The sequence below is a fragment of the Puntigrus tetrazona genome, chromosome 5 (assembly GCF_018831695.1).
Source record: "Puntigrus tetrazona isolate hp1 chromosome 5, ASM1883169v1, whole genome shotgun sequence".
Taxonomy (NCBI): domain Eukaryota; kingdom Metazoa; phylum Chordata; class Actinopteri; order Cypriniformes; family Cyprinidae; genus Puntigrus; species Puntigrus tetrazona.
In genome coordinates this window covers 5,192,542-5,218,470 of record NC_056703.1, presented here as the reverse complement: position 1 = coordinate 5,218,470, position 25,929 = coordinate 5,192,542, and the positions used below count along the sequence as shown (strand labels likewise).

The window sequence follows — 25,929 nt, the reverse complement described above, 5'->3', positions numbered from 1 at the left end:
GTGGTTTAGCGTCAGACCGCTGTGCTCCACCCGTCTGTCACCGCGGTTACCGTCTGCTACATACTGGAACACCACAGCAACCGTGAATCTCCGACACATTCCGCTGCCCTCCTCTCTTTCTCTCGCTCTTTCATGCTCGCTGTTTTTTTTTTTTTTTTTTATCCTATCGTTCTTTGTCCCATGACAGCTTTAGTTCTGGATGGTAGCCAGCGGTCAGTAACGAGGATGTGACATTGTTCTTCCAGTCTTGCTCTTTCTTTTTGAACGTTGACTCTGTAACCTGCCTCGCTTGTGCATGGTAAAATAGCAATTAGGTCAGTGTCTGGCACTATATTTAGCTCACCAAACTTCCACGAAGTGATTGTTCCTTAGAGCTGGGCTAAACTTGAGCCCGAGCCAAGACAAAGACGGCTCTGAACGACCTGTCTCACTGCTGCATGAGAACAAGGCCACGTAGGCTTACATTCAGACAGGCCGCTATTGTAAATGTTTCTTAAATGCGTTTTATTTACTGCAAGTTTTTGCATTACAGATTGTTTTGCTAACATAAAGATGAACTGAAAATAATGAAAAACATTTTCTGGTATATATATATATATATATATATATATATATATATATATATATATATTCTTATTTTGTATCATTAAGATAATCTAAAGTATTTAAATTAAATTTTAAATCAAAGATTTTCAATGAGGTCTCATTCCAGTGGCAGTTTTATAAGTCATAAAAAGGTCTTAAATCAGAGCAGCAAACTATCAAACAGTGTTTTTACTCATTTTAGTCCTTCGCAGTTCTCATTTTCCCATCCAGCGCCATGTTGTTTAACTAGCAAATGCATTTGCACCCATTTGTGCGCCAAGGTGTGTTCAGGTGCATTGATGGTGTGTTGCTATTTTGAACTGAAAAAGACTCAAACCTGGTCTAAAGTCTAAAGTCAATGACACAGTATTTTTTGTCACTTAGAGTGCGTTAGTAGAAAATGTGCATATGTAAACATTTAAATCAAAACTGAATTAAGGGGAGCTTTTTTTTTGTCACTTACAAACTTGTGTTATAATGTAAAATGTTACAGTGTGAAATCTACTGTATTGCTGGACAATGCATTGAGCAATTCATTATAATAATCTATCAGTTGAAAGTCGGAATTAAATAAATTTGCTGCACTGTATGTAATGTTTTTGACTCTTCTAAAGCCAAAAATTAAAATAACATGTCTGTAGATATTTAGAAAAACAGCTTATATTTACATAGAATGCTATAGCCAGCAATTCTACTCTGAAAGTTGCATTTCAATGTCAATATGCACTTTTAATCTGCCCCTTTCCAGTTTCCGGAAATCACTGCATATTGCTGTCAAGGAGTCATGTTATGCATCTTTTTTTAAATGGATGCTATTGATCTTATTGCGCAGGATTCATCCATTCGTGCTTGATTGATTTTTTTCTTTTTTTGCTGGTCTCTCCTCCAAACACAGTCTGCTAAAATCTTTTAACATTCAAATCTGCATCTATCCAATCAACGACCAGTGGATCGAACAAAGTCCAAACAAAGCCCCAAATGTCTTTCCCAGCTAGGTTTCACAATGTTTTCACAGAAGAAAAGATTCGCCACCACTTCCGTCATAACTTTAATCTCTCCGAGCGGAATGTCATGTAAATCTGAACCTGTTTTCTGATCGTGTCCTAACTTCCGTCCAGTGGCAGATTAATTAGAGGCGACGTGACAACTGAAAGCCTTTGGCTCGCTGTTGCCGGACACCGGCTGGGGAACTCTCTCAAGCTGTGTCCTGAAGTACACGTTTACCTGAGTGAACCCGTCACGGGTGACAAACAGCTCTTTAAGTCCGGCTGACTGCACTTCTCCGTTCTCTCTGCTTCTGTCCAGCACTCTAAAACACGACTTTCTCAACAAAGGTTAAACAACAGGCGAGTGATGTATGGCTGTGTGTCCGCCTCTCAGCTGCTCTCGGTTTCTGACCCACGATAAGATAAACACTCCTGCCTTTTCGGCATCTGTGGCGGCCACAAACCCTGAACCGATCGATGATGGCTAATTAATACAGCTGGGCACAATGAGGCTCCTCTTTTCTCTCTTCTTCCCTCTGCTTAAATGAATTACGGCTGAGAGAGAAAGTGAAAAACCCTGACTAAAGGTTTGCGTTTTGACTCCGATGCCCTGGTGCCTGCGCTTTCCCCTCCGTTTGCCTCCAAAACTATTTGAAGTAAAGATAATTGCTCAATTGCATTAGGGTTTCTGAGGGGGTGAGAATCTACACGTGATCGCATGCGCTTAAAAACGCAAAGATGCAATGCTAATTACATTAGCAACGGGTTATGTTATTGGTCATTGGTTTAGCATTTTCACTGTTTGCTCTTTGGGCAGTTTATACTTATAAATTTCACAATACCCTTGTCTTAATTTCATGCAATATTAAAGTTCTGTCATCATTACCACAGTATGACTTGCTATCTCATCTGCAGAATGAAAAAGGAGACACCCTGAAGGTCATGTGTTCCATTTTCGTTCCACGGCATTGCAGCATTTTTTTTTTTTTCAAGCTCCAAAACAATGTGAAACCTACCATTGAAGTTTCATTAAAAAAATGCACTAAATTTATCAAGCCATCTGGAGGCATACGATTGCTTTTGTGTGAGAAACCAAAGTTGTTGAGTTGTTATTCTTCCGCTGTCTTTTTTCGAAAATGTAAATAAACTAATATTTTTGGAATGCATTTTACAATATTTTTCTGCCTTTCTACTTCAAACTGTAACATTTCAATCATTATGTTAGTTGATTCTTTGCAATTATTTGTGAAATTTGCTAGACATTTATATATATATGGAGAGAGAGAGAGAGAGAGAGAGAGAGAGAGAGAGAAACATACTGTATACTACAATTTTTAGTACAATTTTTAGTTAAATTAAATGATAATGAGAAATGTTGGGTTGTTAGTAATTTTTTTAATTTCCATTAACAAAAATATGTGTGGTAATATTTTTTTAATTAACTATAATAAGCCTATTCCTGAGTGCAATATTTCTACATTTCTATATTTCTATGAATCCTTCAGATCTTTTCAGTGAATCAGTTGAATCAGAACATTTTAAACTGTTCATCTGAAGGTTTGCCGTAATCGTAACCGATTATGACTTTTAACGTGAAGGAGGACAAATGAGATTCGAGAGCTACAAAACGTCCATTACAACTCCTTCCTCAGTGTTTCCGTGTTCCACGGATAAAAAAACAAAACAAAAAAAACACAGGTTCATGCATGAGGTTGAGTCAGACCTTCCTTTTTGAGTCAACTCTGGCTTTAAAGGAAATTGGGAATTCCCACGATGCATCGCTCCCTCGCCGCAAACGCTCTTTCGCCGCGCTTATTATCCAGCCGCTCGTAATGCTTAACAACTTTCCTGGAATACAGAATAACTTCGCCGTCCTCTCTCCTTCTCATCTGCTTCTACATAACTAATCCTCTTAACGCCTCTGAAAGTCCTGTTCGGCGCATTTGTGTTTGCGTATAATTGCGCGAGGCCCGTGCGCGCGTGCGGTTTGCTCGTCTGCGGCTCATTGTTGGGCGCAGCCGAGTGTTTGGGCAAGATCGCTGTCTGACTCAAACTCTGAGTGAATAATGACAAAGCGCCCGCGCTATTCAGAGAGATGACATTGCGCTTCCAGAAGAGACAGAGAAGGGACTGTGACTGATTCTTTTTTCCTTGCTCTCGTTCTCCATAACATTATTTATCTCTCGTTTTCTGACTGGCCGCCCCCTCCCTCTCTCCCCGCTCCCCGTAGACGTATGCCATCTCTGCAATAAAGTATTGTCTGTTGGTTTATTGATTCATTTACTGCTTCTAGAACATTCTTTTTGAAGGAGGAAGGGGTCAGACAGCGGCACATCCATCAAGCGGCCGATTGGGCGAGTGTAATTGAACTCATTTCGGGTGTGTCATAACAAGGATGGAGGGGGGGAGGCGGTTATCTGGCCCCTGAAGATCTGAGGTCAAAGGTCGACTCTGAGCATTTAGAGAGGTCGTGCTCTAACCGCGCGCGTTCATTCAGAAGAAAGAGGCGAGGAAGGAATCAGGGAGGGTTTCCTGTCATTCAGGGAAATTGATTTTGCCGCTTCCCATCAGTCTTGAAGCTGAGCGCGTGTGAAAGACTTTTCTCTCGCGGCATAAAGTTTGCTCCACTTCGTAGTGTGTTCAGCACTGTCTGATCGCCACGTAACGTGACTAAAAGCTTTGTTTTACATGTTGCATTGATCAGAAGTACTCAACACAGATTATTCAGCATGTACTATATGCTGTATATACTATTTATGCAAAGCATGACTTTGTTTTCTGGCATTCTGGTAAAAACCTGTGCATGCTGACCCGCAGAATGACGCATATTTCACAAAAAAATGGCCCGATCCGTGTGTTACGGATTTCGGATTTTGTGAGTACATGCTGGTAATGATCTGCGCTCGCCATTTGAGACAGAAACCGTATGATTCTTCAGTGCTTTAAGTGCTTTTTTATCTCTCGTTCTCTGTTTGTGACGCTCGCACTAATGCACAGACCCCAAGTTATTCATTAATTGTATTAAGATGCATTGTCTTCTGGCTGTTACTGTTTCACACAATAAACCATCTTTAATGGGTTTTTGTTGCTCTAATTTCCTCTGAAGATCAGTCCCTTGAGTTCATTCTGTGGAAGTGATTACAGAGAGAAAACCCTTCGAATTGTTAATATATTGTGAAATATTTTATGTGCATTTAGCACAAGCTGTTTCAGTGACGCTCACACGGTGATTAAGAAGCTGTACATAATGAAGATACTAATTATTCACCGCCTGAAATGATTTAAGTGCATTCGGTAATGTGACAAAAAAAATCGAGCATGGCATATTACATATAATGTTAGATTTTTTCATAAATTATTTTAATTATAAGCGATAATTATCACCTGTTACACACACAAATAGAAACTGCCTTTTTAAAATCATAACATTATCGCTGAATATTTTACACAGACGTTTGTATGAGGCCAAAGGCAGTAGTTCCCCCTGCTGTCCTGGAGGACGTGTGAATAGACATCAAAACAGAGCATAAAGTCTGGCTCTCGGCAGCAGTTGTACTAAAGCCCTTGATCTTTCTTGATCTAAGAGTGTCTCTCTCTCTCTCTCCTCCTCACCCAACATCTGTCTTTCTCTTTTTCTCAACAGACTTGATGGTTCCTTCTATGAGATCATGTGGGTGGACTTTGAGATTGACAATTTCATCAACCTGCGGTCATCACAGTCCATCCGCTGGCAGATAGAGTATCCTTCCACCGGCGCGTCTGCCGAAGTCATCTCTACCATCTACATCAGCCAGAGAGACCTACAGGGTATCGTACCCATCGCTGAGGTTAGAACACACCCCTCACACGACCTCAGCCTCAGCGTTTTTTAAGCATCTAAACTTATATATATATATATATATATATATATATATATATATATATATATATATATATATATATATATATATATATATGTTATTTATTTATATATATATATATATTTTTTTAAATAAATTATTATCTTGGAAATTTCAGTGATGCATTGAGATAATATTCAGATTTTATTTCATGACTTTATTCCCTCTATGAATTGGGATGGTGGAACATATTTTAAAGCATATGTTCCCTTTAATTTAAAAGCACTAAAACAGGTAAATCTTTCGGAAACTTTTGAAACCTCCTATTTTATTTTATTTTATTTTATTTTATTTTATTTTATTTTATTTTATTTTATTTTATTTTATTTTATTTGTATCATTTCACATTAAGTACCTTCTCCAGAGTTGCCATTTAAGGAAACTTCATGTTGATTAAGTAAACCTACAATTCAAGTCACATTTTTTTTATCTGAAGTTCCCATTTAATTAAACTGAAGCACCCGTTTCCCGATTTTGGGCTTTATGTGTATAGTCCAGTCCACATTTGGGCAAAAACTGCCCATTTACACCAAGCAAGCAGCCGTAATATGCTGTGGTTCATATGCAGTTTAGGGGTGGGTAGGTTTGCATTTGTTTAGCTGCATGCGTATCATCCACCTGAACTGTGTTTTAAGCAGGTATAGGGATTTAACTCTATAGGGATTTAAGTCTAAGTCTTTCAATCTTCCAGATATGCAGCCTCCTGTGGTTCAGAATGATACGAATAACAGTACTTTGTCATGTCAGAAACATAGGACGAGAAGAATGTTTATTTCAAATAGAGCGCAGCTGCTATCTCTCTGCTTTGTAAAACACAGCATGAGCAGTCAATAGTGAAGATGAAAAGCAAAAGAGATGTTTGATGTGAGGATTTTTCTTAGTAAAATGCTCACTTTTTTTACCGAGTTTTACTGTAATGAATCCTCATCTGCTTACATTCCGGTGGTTGTTATTAACAAGATATTGACAGGAAATTGTAACGCGGAAATGAGAGAAGAAGAGTATCATGGCGTGATGTGGGTCTCCTGCATCAACACTTGCGCTGACCACAAGGCCATAAGCCAAACACCTTCATATTTGACCTTCTGATAGGTCAGGTCGTGTGTTCTTCCCCTGCTGTTTGCAGCTCCGTGAGACATGTGCCTCCAGCGGGGGGGAGAGGTGACTCTCACAGCCCCAATCCGAGCTCTCCTGCTGGGGTACATGATTCCAGCGCACTCCCATCAGCTCGCTCTCGCCATGGAGCCTCTTACAGTGTTGAATGGCTGTTTCCTCTGTGGGGGGAAAGTCTTAGAGAATGAAGCGGGGTGTTAGGGAGTATTTTTATAAAAAAAAAAAAAAACTTTTTTTATTTATATGGTAATTAATTAATGCCTTTATTCGGCAAGCATGCATTAAACTGATTGAAAATGTTGAAAAGGTTTTGTTGCAATTTTTGATCATTCTTTGAATTAAAAAAAATAAATATTTGAAAAATTCTTTCGGCAAAAATATTACTTAGCACATCTGTTTTCATTATTGCTAAACGATCAAAAGACATTTATCTTAAGCCCTGATTAGAATATTAGAATTATTTCTTAAATGTCATGTGAAACAATACTGACTATAATAATGTTTTTACATTAATGTGTATGTATTTAAAAAAAAAAAAAAAATTACGTTTACAAAAAGATTTACACACACACACACACACACACATACACACACACACACACACACACACACACACACACACACATATATATATATGCTGTCAAATGATTAGAATTTTTGTTTAAATTATATATGTATGTGTACTGTGTATATTAATGCTTATATATATATATATATATATATATATATATATATATATATATATATATGTATGTATGTTAAAAATGTTAAATGTTATGCTTATATATTAAATATATAGTTAGTTATAGTTATATAGTTATAGGTCTATTTTTCTCTTCATCTTCATCTTTCCCTCTACAGTACATGTCCACAGTGACATCCAGTCCAGACCTTTTAAAGTTAGAGCTTGTTAGAGTCCCTGAGAACCTGTCAGCTAAGAAAGACAGAGACACCTGACATCCCAGACTTCTAGGAAGTAAAGGTCAGAAGATGAAAGACGGCCCATCCTGAAGTCCTGGACTTCCTGGGGAAGTGGCCCAACAACTGGTCATTAACAAAACATGCACAAAAGGGGCGGAAAAAGTGTATAAGGAGGAGAATAGATGAGGTACATGTCGCGATAACAGTTAATAATGCATTTGCAGAAGATTGAGTTTATACATCAGTGGCCGTAAGTAATAAACTGTACCGCAAATGTAATTTAATTTCTACATCAAAAACCCGCTTTCAAACCCATCCTGTGTGTATTTACCCCATAAATAAACTCTTAACAGGACGTATTTGTGCTCAGAGTAGCTTTCAGGACTCGGCGAGTTCCAGTAGAGATACGTCCTATTAGCAGTAATTTGCCTCGCTGTGTAGACGCTATTTTACCCACAATGAGTATGTAGTGAAAGAGGCTATTTCACCCCTCTCCTCTCTTTGGTGTTGAAAGCCAGTTATAAATTGGATCAGTGTGGCTCTTTCCTTACATCTGAGGTGCTGTGTAATTCTGCTTTGGGCTTGTTAGAGTGTTTTAAGCCCCAGACGGTGATACCTCCAGGCCATTTTCTTAGCTTTTTTCCATCTCTCTCTCTCTCTCTCTCTCTCTCTCTCGCTCTCGTACCTTCAGCCTCCCAACTCACCTTTCCCTCTATTTGTGTTTTGTATGTGACCCCCACTATCTTATCGTTCTTGCTCTGTGCGTGTGTGTGCGTTTCCTCGCTGTTTGAGTTGTTCCCAGCGGAGTGAGCAGAAGCAGTTGAGTGTCTGAGCAGTAATTAATTCTTAATTGGAACACTTGTTTATCTTTGTTGTTTGAAGATTCCAATGAGTTGCTGAAATACCCAGCGGGCCTTGTAGCTACGAGAGGGGCGGGGCTTTCAGCTGCGCCGCTTAATACCAGTCTGCCTGCGTTTGTTTACATTAGGGAAAGATAGCGAGAGAGAGAGAGAGAGAGAGAGAGAGAGAGAGAGAGAGACAGAGAGAGAGACAGAGAGAGAGACAGAGAGAGAGAGAGAGAGAGAGAGAGAGAGAGAGACAGAGAGAGAGAGAGAGACATAGAGAGACAGCGAGAGAGAGACAGAGACAGAGAGAGAGACAGAGAGAGAGAGAGAGAGAGAGAGAGAGAGAGAGAGAGAGAGAGACAGCGAGAGAGAGACAGAGACAGAGAGAGAGACAGAGAGAGACAGAGAGAGACAGAGAGAGAGAGACAGAGAGAGACAGAGAGAGAGAGACAGAGACAGAGAGAGAGAGAGACAGAGAGAGAGAGAGAGAGAGAGAGAGAGAGAGAGAGAGAGAGAGAGAGAGTGCCATGCTTAATAGCGACTGCATTAGAAATTACAAATTTGCACGGTGATGAGTCGTTGCTATGGAGAGATGAAAAAAGAGGAGACTTTAAATGAATTGCTTATGCTGTATTGCGGTTTATTTCGATTACTGTTTCACGTTGTGTAAATGATTAATGAGTTATAGCGCTGGAAATGTATGGAAGGATATGAGGGCAGTCACGGCGTGAGCGATTGAGAGAGGATAGAAGTGTTTCATGAGGAATTAGAGAGCTAGAGAAGACGTCTTTCTGGACGCTTGGCTTTTCAGAACGGTTTGTGGTTCATTTTCATTTAGATTTATGTAGTTTTCATACGGCACACGGGACAAACGTTTACCGTGCATACTGTATTACAAAATGTATATCCCAGCTGTGATGCAAAGTATTTTCTTACTTTTCAGAAGCAATGCTGACAGCATAAATAGAAAATAAAGTATTTCAGTCAAAGAAGTTTGTTTTAAAGCCTGATGACATTTGATTCCGAAGACTCCTACACATTTTCTTCAATGTGACTCTACACCTAGAATAGTGTGAATAAACAGCACGCGTTTTATATTTCTTTTCGTTTTAGACAAAAAAGACAGTGTTTTACGGAGAGGTCAAGAAGTGCAAAGTTAGATGCTTTAATTGGCTGCGAGAAACGGTATTTGTTTGCTTTCGCTTTTATGAGCAGTATTAAATACCGCTGTTAATGATTCACCAAATTAGTAGGTTTATATATGATATAATTCTAGAAATCAGACCATTTCAGACCATTTTCTGTTAGGGTACATAGTAGTTCTACATATTCCCTGTTTTATTGTTATTAATAATATTTGTATTTATTAATATTTTCTTTTAACATCATAATAAACTTGTATTTTGCTTAGTTATAGTATATATATATATATATATATATATATATATATATATATATATATATATATATATATATATAATGTTATATTATATTATGTTATGTTATGATTAATTAATGAACAAATCCTTGGTAAGCTCTGCTGGTGCCATAAAGTTTGGAGAGATCATTCAGGCAGATTTTTTATTACATTTTTATTCATTTATTTACTTTTTAAATAAAAAAACGTGTAGTCTTAATGGTCATTTAATCAGCCATCGGCAAGCGAAGCATAGGCATCCTCTCACATTTTTTGCCAAATTATATTAAGGTCACGCTTTAGAGCTTTAATAAACATCATCTACTGGTGTCGCTCTCGGTGACTTAAGAAAAACGAGTGTTTCACACCCTGTTTTTCGCTTTTGTTTTTGTAAAGTCGATTATTTTGTCATCACGCTGCCTTCCTCGCCTCCTTGGATGAAAGAAGGGCCCGAAGCTTCAGTCACACCTGCTGGGGCCGGTGCTTTTAATGTAATTAAAGGCAGGAAATTTAAACATCGTCCCGCCTGAAGCAGTTCATTTGGGCCATTAACCTTTCATTTCTCAACCATACCTTCACGAGCCATCTTCTTCAGGTTTTTTCGAACACTCGCGACCGTATTCGCGTCTCTGTATCTCTGTTCGTCTTCCTCATTAGCTTGCTTTGAGCAAGGAAGGTGGAGGAGAGAGGAAGAGAGCAAGAAAGCCAAAGAGAGAGAGAGAGTTAGGGAGCAAAAGAGAGAGAGAGAGAGCAGTCTTGTCTATATTTATCACAGGCGGTACATGGAGCTGCCATGCCTAGTTTTAATAATACGGTATGATGAATGGATGTTTCCCACAGGTCAAAGAAAGAGTGGAAGTAACAGCGGCGTCGGAAAAAGAAAGTCCTAAAACGAGAGCCTAAATGGCGATGTTTTGCATTTTTTCCGGAGTGTTTAATAGTCCGACTCTCCCTTTGTGTTTCTGAATAAGACAGAGCGTTGCATTCCAAGGGCCAGGAAGACGGCGACTCCGGGGACCCGAGTCCCTAACAGGCCTAACGGAGGCACGCAGTCCACCGAGGGCTTTGATCACTGTTCTATTCATTGTTGCCTTGCCAACTTAGATTTATCACTCCCTCTTCAGAGGCCGTTTTATGCTGTAAATACGATCAGCAACGTGAAAAAACCAAATAAAATATTGCCCGACGGGAGCTAAACGCAATCGATAGCTGAGGTGCGAGCCAAACAAAGTAATCAAATGAAGAAATAGGTCGTTTTTTTGGAAAAGGGAGATTCTTCAGCACGTCAAAAATACTGCTCTGTAGGAAGGCGTTATATAGGGAAAGCATATAATAATGATAACCGTCAGTCCATGACTCAGTGGTTTGTTGCATGCAGGAGTTCTTAAAAGACTTTTTTTTATTCGCTAGTTTGCACTTTTCTTTTCTTAATTGCTGTTTTTTCACCCGCTCCTGGCGATACAATGCACTTTCCACGAACAAGATGACACAGAACGCGATTTTCCATTCCATTACGCTACCTTTCCATTATTTTTCTATGTAAACATGCTAGACGGATGCGTTTGAGGGTTGCGCTTGTGTCTTTTCCATCGTCTCGCTTGTGAAATGTCTTTCAACCTTTTAAAAAACGCGACGTGTTTTTTCCTGCCATTCCAATCCTCATGTTTCCAGCTCATCAGGTCGATATTATTTACTTTTTTAGTATAAATTGACTCTAAATTAATCTTGATGAACGCAGTTAATGCTGAAGTATATGTGTCAAATAATCCTATCATATATGATGTTAAAAATAGCATTTTAAAGTTTACAGAAATTTTGCATAAGATTTTTTCAATTGTTTCAAAATTATGCCATGTACGATTTTAAATGCTTGATTAAAATCGGAACTGACTAAAGAGATGGGGCATATAGTCCCATAGCGAGTATTTTTAGTAATTAGTAGACAATAAAATAATACATTTACATTATTTGTGCATGCATATACTGTATATGTAGTACATAAATAGTATATGTAGTTGCATCAGTGATGTGACCATGGTAAAAGTCCATATAAACAACATTTGACAAAATATTAACAGGTAACATATAATATTAGGTAATACTCTATATAAAAATCATTTTGTGAGTCAAGTGCAATCACATCTTAATGTTCTTTGTCATTTTACTAATCTCATGGTAAATGTTACATTTGTCTCCTTAGAAAATTAACTCCAAATAAGTGAAGATATTTTAAGGTTAAATGCAAAGTAAAACGTGTTTTTGATTATTGCGCACCCCTCCAAGTCTATTAATATATAACTGCCCACCAGCAAAAACCACATTAAAAAGTCTTAATTACACAACAGTGGATTAAAGCATGAATAACATCCAGTAAATCTAATAATTAAGTGAGGAATGCTCTAATAATAATCTGTTTTAATGCAAGAAAAAAAAATGTTTGTTTAACATTTTTAATTATTCTTTCTCTTACGGGTTAAAGACTGATATTACACAGATATTATACAATCCTCATCCATAGTGACATTAAAACACATTGTGTTTTATTAGGCATTGCGCAATTTTTAATCAGTAAGTCTCGGCACGATATGCCACTAAATATGTTATTACACTTGTCAAGAATTAAATGCATTTTAAACATAGTACTTTTCTACTGGTTGCTATAACAAAAAGTCATTGAATCTAGGGAAAACGTGCACCATTATTTGTCCGGTGCATTGTTCGGATGCTTTTTAGATGAGATACCGGTTTCTTTACTAAGGACTCCTCTGGAGGTCCGGTGAGTGTGTTTAGGATGAGATGAATAAATGTAGGGCACAGATACACTCACGCTCGCAATTTTATAAGCTTTTAGTGGTGAATTCTTCAAAAGGCAAATAAACGGAGCCGAGAGTCAAACCGTAAAAAATGAGCGTGCGCTTATTCTGTGTGTCAAAGAAAGGAGTTGCAGCGGAGAGCAAACCCACACACACACACACACACACACACACACACACACACGTACTGACTCACCTGGATATTACAGCGTGGTTAGCGGAATCGTTACACACCACAGGGTCACGAGGCTTACACACACACACACACACAGATGGCACAGAAACGTTTTGGAGAAAGGTTTCCTGTGTTTCTGGCCCTATTAGTGAGCCTGTAATTCAAAATGTCGTGAAGCTAATTGTCAATTACATCTGATCTATCAGTCTCAGTGCCAGAGCCGCCAAGACCTGCCAAGACGCGCTCTGCTTCTACTCCTCTCTCATTCTCCTTTTCCTCTCCTCTCCCACCTCTGAGCTCTTCACCTCTGGAGCTTTCCGAGCGCTCTCCTTCAAAGAAGGGCCATTGCACAGCAATTTGGCTCGGTGAAATGGAATTGTGTGCGTGTCCGCGAGAGAGAAACTCAGACAGAGAGAATGATTTGCTAGAAATCGCCGCCTGTTCGAATTTGTATTCCGCACATAAATCCAAAAAGCGAGGGCAGAGTTCTTCGATGTTTTGCTTGATAAGGCTTGTCGGGAGAACAAAAGTAGGTTGTATTAGCGATTCATCTGGAGAATAAAAAAAACGAAAAACGCTCGACTGTCACCCCGGTGATGCTAACGCTCTGTTTTTGTACCCCGTGAACTGCTGTTTTCCTGTTTACCTCCTCACGTCTGACTTTCTCGGGCCTGCCGGAAGAAACGAGAGCTAAAGCATTTATAGCTGATTTTTTGCGCGAGGTGCCGAGCTCGGCGGGGACCCGAGCGTCCGCTCTCCCTTCCGCGCGTTTAATGGGTTTGCATTAAATCGCCGCTAAGTGCCTCCATCAATTTACCACTCGCAGCTTATCAATGGAAACTAGAAAGAGAAGCGAACAGCTGAAAAAAAAAAGCACGGAAGATGTCTTTTAGAGGGGTTTCGGAGGTTAATTGTGTTTAAAATGTTTGTATATACATATTTCCATTTGATCCATTTGATAATACGCAATTAGATGAAGAGTGAGATGGTGGCAGAAGTGTTTTTTGATTGCGGTGTCTGTGTGTGTGTCTGTGTTTGTGTGATAAAGGTCCATGCTTGTTAGATGAAAAGTGAACGTTAGACAGTGTGAAATATTGATGCTCAGTGTCTCCCTGCTGTGCCCCCTGTTAAAGTTTCAAATGATTTTTAGTTTGGCAGCATCAGCCGTTCCACTTCCCTGAATTGCCTCTAGTCTTACCTAATCGCATTACTTTTTAAAATGAACGTTTTGGAAAGTAACATGTTAGTTTATTATTATTATTCATGTTATTGTTGCTATATTTTATGTTTATATTTTTTTACATTTACATTTAAATTTATGTATTTTTTGGTAAACAATTATTTATTTATTTATTATTATTATTAAGTATTTATTACAGCAGTTATTAATATTCAGTATCTTAATATTTTTAATGCACAATATTTTTAGGGATACTGTAATCCATTTTTTAGGACTCTTTGATGAATATAAAATCAGCATTTGTTTGAAGTAGAAATATTTAGTAACATTATAAATGTCTTCCCTATTTCTTTAGGATTAAAAAAAGAACCGAACTTGTTGAAAAGTATAAGGAGGTAAAGAATGTAGTGCGTATTCGTGTAAAGTAATAAAAACATCTTACATTTATTTAATGTAACAAAGCTGTATGGGGTCGCTGAAATTTATTTCTAAAAGGTTATAAAAGATATAGTTATTGTACGCACACAAAGTCGGAGAGACGAACGCCAACTGCTGGTGTAAGGCTCACAAAAGAGAAAGCCTCAGGCAGCACAGAAGTCACATTTCTTTCTGTATACCATAATTAGTTACTTTTTATGTAACAGTAGCTAACGTTTGCCCAACACTGATTAGCACATACAGGAAATCAACTGAACCGCAGAAATGTGGGACACAGGACTTAGCGGCTCCGCTTGTCAACAATAAGCCTTTGAAATCGTGAGACGGGAATGCAGACGCGTACAATGGTTATGAAAGACATCTCCTAATTGGATACTGACATGCTCAAGTGAGCTGTGTGATACAGGAGGAGAAATGTAATGAATCTGCTAATTAGAGGTTAACTTGAAGTGTGCGTACAGCTGTCAGAAGGGCGTTTCGTTTTACGCCGATGACCACATGCAGCTCCTCCCACTTGTTTATCCAGCCACTATGCGTCATTTGTCACGTTCATTGTTAGTTTCGCTTGATGCCTCGTGCCAAAGCGACGAAGGCTGACTGCATTAGTCAGATTTTTGCAACTTTCTAGCGTGCGTGGATTATTCAGTTTCTTTAAGGGTGCGAGCGATACGGGAGTTAATCGTTTTTTGCTGCGACCTGCACATTTCGCCAGCGCGCTGGCGTTTACAAGCTTGTATTTCAAAGCTTAATTACGGTCAGTTACGAGCTGCTGTCCAGGCCTCGGAGGTGAGGTGTTTGTGACCTCCCTGATTTTATGGCTCTTTAGCTTTGTATTAAATACAAGATGAAAGCCATTGCATTTATAGCAGGTGCACAGCGCTGATAATGACAGGCAGCGGTGATGTACTTAGACACAGTGCATTGTGGGGGATCAGGTGACGCCGCCTCCTATCCTCGAGAGTCTGTTTATTTCCATTCCAGTTTCGGCCTCCGAGTTTGAAGTTGCGAATAATTGGATAGTTTCTCTTACAAAGCAACAAAATGACCTGTCATTGTAATTACGCTGACATTTACTGTGACCTCTTTCTGTACCGACCCGCCTCACCGGAGTGGCGTTCCTCCTGCTCTAGTTCCCCCGAAGGTCGATAACCCCCAAAACCCAAATTGCATCGGATCGAATCGCCTGGCATCGGAATCACCCGGACTCGACGGCATAAAATAATTAGAGGCGCGTATCGATAGTTCCTAAAGTGTTAATGTGCCTTAATTGAGTTCTGTTTTTAGCACACATGGTCTCCATCCACTGTTTAAATGGGAGGAGAGTTTCCTGTTAAACCCATATTGACAGAGCCATACTCAGACCATTATCCTCAGAACTTAATTAGTGGGGAGCATTACTACTTTTCAAAACCCCTAATGTTAAACTACATGTGCTTAAGGCATTAATCATACCTCAGATTATGCAGCTTGTTGCGAACTTGTCGAAAGCGCGCTTTCCTTTCTAAGCAATTGTGCTTAAAATCTCAGTGACTCTGTATTTATATAGTTATAAAAACACATTTATAGGGTTACAGCAGTTTCAGTAACACTTTCTATAAATTCCTGTGTTTATAACACATTAGAAGGGTATTCTTAAGGCATTATGATGAATGCATAATACATTACAAACAAAAACTTTTATTTTGGATGCTACTGATGGTTTGACAGCGGCCGACGTGCTACGGCTCCAGCGCCGAGGTGGGGAATCTACTTGGATTAGTTGAATGATGCAGGCTTATGGTCCTTCTGATGCTTTATCGATTGGACTTTGGTCAGGCTGCTCTCTGGACCGCAGTGACGGATCCTGTTGTTGGAGGGTTTCGGTTCAGCGCGTCCCAAACCGCGGTCTGTGTGGTGAGGTCATTTGTGGTTGTCAGAGTAATTGGGCAGAGCACGGGGGGTTTAAAGACGCCCCGCGTCCGCAAGCAAATCCGCCGGCTCGTTTTCGCGATGAAATTTTAAACCGGGCCTCTTCCTGGCAATTAAAATCACGTTTTGTCTCAAAATCATTCGCGTTACACAACTCGAAGGTTTATTAATAATACTCCGATCACAACCTTACCGTCCGCTGCAACCAATTATAGCAAAATTTGCTATCCCCGTCCAATATCGCACGTCTCCGTGCTAAAGGCATCTGATTGATGGTTTGTTATTTACTGTGGAGAAACTTCAGCCTCTGTACACAGACGTTCTCGGTTTTATAGCTTTCGCCGCCCGTTGCCCATCTGAGCCGATCCTCCATCCAGCCTCTATTTAGGGGAGGAAACACGACCCATAAATCACCACTGTGCCCACGGACACTTCTCTTCTCTTAACGCTTAGTGATATATATGGGTCCGTGCTCTATAGCTGCCGTTATGGCAGGAGGAGCTCACGGAAAATTGGATATCGAGGCAAAGGGGGAAAACAGGAAATGAGCTTAAGGATCGCAATGTGATTGGGCCTGGGGGCAAGAGAGCAGAAATTAGCATAAGACGCACAGTAAGCATACTGAGATTGGCCCAGAACATGACAGCTGGATAGTAATTATTGCCCCTACTCTTTTCTCATAAATTCACGACGGGCAGTTGCTCGAACAGTGGCCCTTTTAATGGCGCAAATTCCCACAGACGCAGGAAGTTCAGCATCGCATTTATTTTTTCTGACGGACGGAAGCCCGCATGCAATGAAACTTGAAATGTCAGTTTATTTTCAGCTTGTTTATAAATGTTTCTAATTAAATACGTTGGTGCGGAGTGGACCTAGACTGAAGTTCGAGCTGTATCTTTATCTCACGCCATCTGTTTGTCTTTAGGTGAGGATTCAGTTAATAAACACGAAAAGATGAAGCAATTCCTCATTTGCGAGATAACGATAATGTGGAGGACTGCAGCCAAATAAAACATGTCATTCTTTTAATAACTTTGTGTGAAAAACAGACCAAAATTTAAGTCAGTTTCAATTCAGTATATCTCTCTGCTAGTTAAACCAGGAAGGTTGAATGTGTTCGGAAAGAGCTTGACTGACCGATCATAACCAATCTTAGCCTTCCCCTGGCCACGGGGGCTTGGGGCAAAAATGTCACTAAATTGGACAAAAATGCCCCTGCACAAACAAATTTAATATATTAGGTTGCTAACAAAGTGAATATAAATAGACAGTGTTGATTGCGGCTAATCTGCTCATGTTGCGCCGTCTTTTATTTCAGGTGTTTTTACAATGTTGCGCATTTTAACCAATCACGCACTATTCTGTTGAGCTTCGGAATGCAACAGCCAATCAGAGGAACTCAGATGAGTCATCGGACTCTTGAGAAGCGAATTCCGGACTCTTGAGAATTCTCTCATTATAAACAACAAAACGCAGATGTAAATTTTCACAGTGATTGCAAGGTTAGTTCTTGTAAGGTTAAGTTTTTTTTTGAGAGTGTTTATAAACTAGTGATAGGTATTGATGATATCACTTTCTATATATAAATTTTTTGCTGTTTGGAAATGTTACGTAATTATCCAATATTTCACTTTTTTTAGCCTACATGACACTGATGGTTCTTGCCTAAAAATATGGGTTTATGATGTATAATAGATTTGCTTTTAGCCTTACCCAGGAGTTGGTTCACCTTCCGACTATGGGCAGAAACTAACGATAAATAAAATAAAAAATTGTAATTAGTGTTTACTAATGACTACATCTACCCCAATTCTCGAACAATAATGCAAAAACAGTTTATTATTGTACAGTGTGACAAAGATATGCTTTATTGATGCGCACATCAATATCACAAACACGGATCAGACGGGACAGTAGATTAACTTCAGTGGACTTAAACTTAAAAACGTTCTGATGTTCATTCGTGATCATTTTGTGCTTTAAGTAAATACGAAAACTACAGGCACTACAGTCATCTGTCATTAAAGAGCCACAAAACGATAGTTACCGTCTTTAAAAATGACAAAATATATATGAGTCAAAATGTGTTTCTGTAGAGCGTGACCAAGGTCTCGGATCGAAATTTCTGGAAAGACACATTCTGGCAGAAATTTATAGCTTGCACATGCTGGATAGAAGTGCCTACTAGGTGCATAAAAATAAAATGCTGATTTACATTTACACTGACGTTCTCATCTTGGCAAGAAAAATATGAAATGACCAACCCAATTAGTGTACTGTATCTTCTCGTGTAGATTTTCAAAAATATGAAAGGGAAATTAAATAATGTTTGGTTTCCAAGTCGTTTTTGATGTCTGCGTTAATTATTTTTTAGTACAGTCTGCCAAATTACTAGAGGGATCTGCAAATTGAGTTTAGATTAATTACATGTTATCTCCATGCCTGCTATGGCGTGTCTTGTTTTGAAGTATGCTTCAGCCAGTTGTGACTTCTTCGCTTCTTTCAGCAAGTTGATACGGAGTTGGAAAATGGGTAAACTGCTGGTAAATTGTCAGCACAGAGGTGTAAACATGGTACGGAATATGCCACAGTTATTTAGCTAAAATCCCGCCAAAAAATCAGCTTCAGAATTGCTGGCCCACAGGGTTTGGCAAATCTGGAAATAAAATCCCCCGGTTTCAGTTGCTAGAGCCCCTCTGTTACAACCCACACTCACACACTCACACACACACACACACACACAGCCAACCTGACAAAACAAGTATCATCGCATATGCCAGGTTATGCAATAGAGAGAGAAAAATACATGCTCTCACAGATGTCTGCGCGTTTAGACATTATCCCGCATTACTGCTGGCTTGCATTTATTCAAATGTATTTTTCCTTCTACAAAGAGACAGTTTTTAGATGTATTGATTTTTGAGGATTTGCAGGGCCGCTTTTTTCCCTTCAAGATTTCCGACGTGGCTTTTCTTTGTGTGTGTGTGAATGTAATCTAATGAACTCTGAAATAGACCCTCTTTCGATATGTGGGGTAAATCAGAAAAAAAACAACATTTGCGTATTGATTGTTGGAACAAGGAATCTGAAATGTTTTATTAGATCCAATATCCCAGTCAGTGGTGAATGGACCTAAATGGATTGGATTTTTCTTACTGGTCCAGTGAGATCAACATTACTCATACTCTGAAGTGACTGACCCCTAGAGGATGGTAGCAGAACTAGATGCTACTTTCATTTTCTTTTTCATATTTAATTTTTTTTTTCAATTGAATTCAAATGTTAACAATGTTGGTATTATAGCCCATGCCCCTTATTTTTATATCAAGGTTTGAAGATAATGGTTTAATGTTTAAAAATAACTCATTTCTAAATTACTAAAGTCATTTCTTGGCTCTTTTTGAAAGTCCTTGTTATAAGCCATGAACCAGTTATGAGTAAAAAAACGTTTTTAAACAAAAAGATGAAGGTGCAATACTGTGTACTTAACAGCTTTAACTAGGAAAAGAAGTATGAATCACTGCGAATGACATACTTGCATTAAAACGGAAGCCATTTACAGGTAATCATTATTTTGAGAGCATAGAAAAATAACAATATTATTTGCAGTGCCTTATGGGAATGGGCGGGCACGGAGGTATTGTTTAGACACAGTTTGTTTATTAAAACCAATTTGAAATAATATGAGCCGACGGGTTCAACATGGGCACATACCATTGATTAAAAAACTCACATAGCTCACAGTAGGTCCGTTTTTAAAATTCATACATTTTTGTTCAAAGTCATTTCCCTTATGAAGAATATTAATGGGATGTTTGCTTTTGGAACCCAGCTGTTGTACTCTATGCCCGAGTGGGAGCCGTGAAAGGAGGAAGATGATGGTTTGTGAAACCTATAAGGAAGCAATAAAATATTGCTAAATTGTTTCCTCACACCTTATCGCCCGTGCTAGTTTGTATTAGCTTCACACTCTTGCACGAACAACCAGAGACTCACAATGTGTATCCTGTCAATACTCAGCACCACACTCCCAGTAAAAAAAGTACAAAACTGTCACTGGGTCACACGCTTGTACCTGAAAGGTCTATTTTGGTCTCTTAAAGGTACATATTAGCACTCAAAGTGTACATATTTGAAGCTAATAGGTACAAAAGTTTACCTTTTTGAAAAGGTGCCGCCCCAGAGACAGCTTTTGTACCTTTATTCCCCAGAGTGTAGCATAGCGTGAGTTGAATACAGTAACACCCACCCCCTTAAAAAAATACACTGAAATACTGTGCATCGACATTCATTCGGTTGGATTTTTTGAGAAGCCTTTGTGCTTTCCAATAGGATATCTTCACGTCACATGTTGTTCACGCACTAATCTTCATGTCATCCGGTTGTAAGAGGGATAACTGTACGCAGATCCAATCAGTCATCCCTGTCCCCGGCACGTACAAAATGCATTGGGCCCAGACAGGTGACCAGGAAAAGAGCGTTATCCATCCCTTTGTCTGACCCGGCTTGCTCACCGCTGCCGTGCTTCCCATTTGACAGAGACGATTTATAATGTCACGCCGACACCCGTGAAGTACGAGCCACCTCGCGCTGTAACGGCGTCATTCTGTTCTCCTCCACTTGAGGAGTGTGAAATTCATTAGCTGAATGGTTATAAAGAGATTAAGAATGTGACGTAATGGATATCAATTATGATTTATTCAATCTGGTTGCGTGAGAGAGCTGCAGCTGGATCTCTTGAATGTGAAGAGGCGAGCAGGAGTGTGTGTTTGTCTGCAGTGTTTGTGTTTGTGTGTCTTTTTACGCAGAAGCGGCCCATTCATGCCAAGACTCTCAGAGAGCAGCGCTACTTCCTGTTTTTTAGCGGCTTATTACTGATGTCGTCATACAAAATTGGTGTCATATTTCACTAGACGAGTCTTTTTTTTTGTTGAGTTGTGGTTGTCTGGCTAGTAGGTAGGTCTGCGGGGGGGGTTTGTCTGCGTGTCACAGCAGATCTATTTATTTGTGTTTTTTTAAGGCTTACAGAGCTATTAAATGATGTCTTATATGTTGCACGTTTGTCAAGTGCGTATGAGCATGTGTTTTGGGTTAAACACCATACAGTATTTTAACAAAACAGCATATGTAACAGTACTACAAACAGAACGCTAGCACTTTTTTTTACTCCTGTGCATGCTATGTTCTTATATTAGTAATTACAATAACTGACTAGGTAGCTAGGTAGCTAGGTAGGTAGCTAAAACTAGGTAGCCTACTTACCCTAAACCTAACCCTACCCCATTTATCAATTTTTAGGTAGGTACACATACTCTAACATAAAGTGCAACCAACAGATCTATTATAGTATTATGATCGTAGTATTCATAACTCTTTGTAGTCTTTAAACCTAGTTTAAAACTAGTTTAATATATACAATAAACAGTTAAGCAAAATTACTTAGGACTACTTATTTCAATGCAGTGTTTGTGCGTCTCAGACTCTCAGAAGACAGCAATTCCTTTTTTCTTTCTTTCTTTCTTTCTTTTTTCTCAGAAGCTTATCATTACCGATGTCATCGTATGAAATTGCTTTAACATTTAACCAGAGATGAATGTCTTGCTTCGTTGAGTTGTGTAGCTGTCTGGCTAGCAGGTGGATTTGCATTGTTATTATATTTACCGTTGTGTCAAAATACATATTTTTAGTTGTATGTGACTTTATATGTTAGCTGAGTGGGGTAAAGCAGATACGAACCTATCCTTGATTCATTCATCATGTTTATCTGTCAGGACCTGAGATGAAAAACTGCTCGTATTGCAGCCGGGTAGATTTTTCTTTCTCTATTGTATTGCGTCTCCTTTATTTTTGTCTCATTGCCACATACAAACACTCTCATTCTCTCAAGTCTGGAAGTAGCTGTAGTTCTGATAGACTGAGACCTTTGAGGTATCCGCCCGATATAATGGACATTTAATGCCTGAGCCATGTAGCGCTCGTGATCTGACAGTTTCTTAAAATCACAAGCAGTATTCTTTATTCATTTAAGAGTCAGTGGAGCGGATGCACTAAGCAGCTTCATATTCATAAGTGGTATTTTCATGCAAAAACCTGTTTTTTATTCACTAACCACCTGCAGTCCAGTTTAACCATGCATTAAGATAGCTGAATGGGAATTCCAATTAAATCATAGTTTTTTTAAGCATAAACATGACTGTTTTTTATGCAAACGGAGGTTATAGATTTGCACGGTATTCACAGAAGTAAGCGCTGTTTACTTGCTTTTAAGTCCATAGTAAAGGTAGTCATTTAACCGAATTGTTTTAAAGGGATGTTTATATAATCAGGTTAGTTCAACTCGATCAAAATGTGAGTAAACCCCAGACAGATTTTTCATACATTTCACATAAATTACATTTTCAGCCTTATAAATCCATTAAACATGTTCTTGTGTCTTGTGGTCAACAAGGCTGCATTTATTTGATCGGCAGTACAATAAAACAGTTCTATTGTGAAATACATTTTTGCACTTTAAAATAAATGTTTATTATAGATTTTTTTAAATGTAATTTTTTTCTGAAAGCTGAATCACACATGATTCTTCAGAAATCATTCTAATATGATGATTTAGTTTAAGAAACATTTTCATTATTATCAATGGAAATATGCTTAATATATAGATTTAAAAAATAAATAAATAAAAAAAAATATATATATATATATATATATAAATATTTTATATATATATATATATATATATATATATATATATATATATATATATAAATATTTTATATATATATATATATATATATATATATATATATATATATATTTTTTTTTTTTTTTTTTTTTTTTTTTAAGTGCATAAATTTACAAAGTGGCATATGCAACTTTATACAGAGTATCATATTAGAAATTATGCTAATTACTAACAACAATTATTTATTTGATTTCTCAAACCATGCATTTTTATTTATTAAAAACTATATATAATAGCTATATAAAATATGTATATATGTAATCAATTAAGCACAATTGACTTTTACTTTTATTTCTAATCTGTCCTAGTCTCTTTGTACGGTGGAGGTTTTGAGCGTCTTTCTCTGGATGGCGTTGTAATGACTCATTATCGCTATGGATACTGCGATAACTGACCTCTCTTCTCGTCGTAATTACCAGCCTTTTCATAAAGCTAAAATGTCAATTATGGCCACGACCAAGCCTCCTCCGAGCCCTCGCTCTCATTTTCTCTCTCTCGTTCTTTCTTTTCTCTCCAATAAAGGAGCGTTTTCTCCCGAGAGGAATGTGCTGTCGTGCTAAATATTTATGCGGTAAATACTTGAGGAGATGAATTTCAAGAGTCCCAAGCCCACACGAAGACCCATTAACCCTCTTTGAATGTGATGAAATGATTGTATAATTGAGAATATGATAATTAATCTCTGTCAAAGCCGAGCAATCGTGAGATGTGAAACAGCATCAGCTTTACATTAGAGAGGCTCGCCTTCTCTGCACCTCGATTTATTGCAGATTGTTATTTTTCAGATCAATTTATCTGAATTTCAGCTGTTCGAGTATTCCATCCAACATTTTAATAATGTGAAAGGACGGGGGGTGGAAAGTTTCCAAAAATTGACTGGGGAAAGTTTCGGATGTATTTAAAATTTCATGCAAAATAGCTTCAATTTTTTCCTTATCTGATGATTTACCTGATGTGTTGGTTCATTAATGATGAATTAATCACACATTCATTTTAGCTTGAGAAATTAAAATTAAAAGATCATTTGTTCATTAGATCTAAAAAGTCATTATTGTCTCAAATGAGAAAATAAGTGAAAAGAAATTGCAATAGTGCATTCAGAAATAAATATTTTGATACAGCATTGCATAAATGATATAAAGAAATGGGTATAAAGTTTTAAATGATCATTCAATTATTACAATTATATGATAGTGATCAACATGAAACTAAATTCGCCAGAAGCTGACAACAAGCCATCGAGTTGTTCATTCAAGTTATAGTTAGAGTTATATTTAAATAACGCAAGTGACTCTTTTTATGAATAAGTCACATAATTACTTGCTTTGTTGAATCAAGAATCACTTGATTCATTCAGCAAAAAAACATGGTTTTAATTAATTATTTTTCCATAGTTAATTGTGCCAAATCAACAAATTAAATCCACGGTCCTGATATAAATATGTTATAGTGAGAGCTGTCGATTTAACATGTTATTCAAGTTATTAAGTTAAGGAAAAAATGATGTGTTATGATATAATTAAGCAATATCATGAGCGACAAGTGATTTTTTTCATTACGAACATGCAAACATGGTATTGATTTTATACAGTTAAGAACTTATAATATTGCACATAATATTGTCTGTTTTTGTTTATTTTTGTCGTGTGTCTTCAAGCAAAACACAATTACCGATGAATCTGCAAATCTTTTGAAATAATTGAGTGAACCAGTGAACTGATTCATTAAGGGAGCCCTTTACTGTACTTCATTCCTGAATGAATCATTCATTTGAACGAATGAATGATTTATTCTGCCACCTACTGGCAGTTTTTGTTTAATTTTATTTAATATTTATAAAAAAAATGCTAAAAATAAAACATCCCTTTTAATAAAAGCCTAATGAAAGGGTTTATGCAATTAAAACCGATAATTCATCGCTACTTCTTTTTATTAATTAGATTAAAAACGAATCGATCGACAGCCCTAATTATAATATTTAAATGTAAATATTTCTAATATTGTGCTATAATTATACGAATGTATAAGTGTATATAAATGACGTGGCGAATGTCTGTCTCGCATAGGACACAGAGATCCTGAACACAGCGATCCTGACCGGACGACGCGTTGCCATCCCGGTCAAGGTTGTTACCGTGGAGCAGGACGGAACAGTGAGAGAGGTCGATGACCCCGTGACCTGCATCTCCACAGACGAGGACGTCCTCAAGGTGAGAGCTCACCTGCTTTATCTCACGGTACCTTTTCCATCCTCTGCCCCCTGCCCTCCATCAAGAGTCAGGACAGGAGTCGGGGCTTGCATTGTCGGTAGATTTCATCTCGCGAAAAGTCGAAGCGACGGGATCCAGGGCGACTCAGGGAAGCCCAGAGCGGAGGCAGATGAACAGACAAGAAAAACGGCAGGTGCCTGCGAAAGCCATTTTTTCCCCCCGCTATGCTTCTCTTTTTAACGGCTTTGAGTCGCAGAGACATCAGGGAAGTATTCACGCTCAGAAATGCACACATACACAAAAAAAAAAAGGCATTTCCAGAACTGAATAACGGTCGGGAAGACAAACGCGAGACGTGTCACATGAAACGGCTGAGCCGATGCAAATTAAGACATGAAAGGTAGCAGAACCGCCGAAAGAATGATGGAACTATAAGGATGAAAAATTCTGATGTAACAGGAAGAAACACCTTCAAATATAAACAAACCAACCACGTCATACCCATCTGATTATTTATTCAAGTATTGTTCAACTTCTGCAGAATTTACTCACGAATGTGTTTAAAAGCGGTCGCTCTACTCGACCTGTGAAGTATTTGATCTTTCTCGTTTCTGTGTTCAACCAGAGATGATAAAGAACATTTACATATGATTCAGCGTTCAAAATGGCTAGATAGAATCGGCTTTAGATTTTATTT

General features: G+C 38.2%; 1 protein-coding gene across 1 annotated transcript in view; it reads left to right on the top strand.

Annotated features, from left to right (window-relative positions):
- si:dkey-215k6.1 (transmembrane protein 132C) overlaps positions 1-25,929 on the top strand; it is a 163,793-nt gene that overhangs the window by 115,034 nt on the left and 22,830 nt on the right. Inside the window, exons 4-5 of the mRNA XM_043240589.1 lie at positions 5,215-5,398; positions 25,089-25,232. Of these exons, the coding sequence (XP_043096524.1) occupies positions 5,215-5,398; positions 25,089-25,232 (328 nt within the window). The remainder of the gene's footprint in view (positions 1-5,214; positions 5,399-25,088; positions 25,233-25,929) is intronic.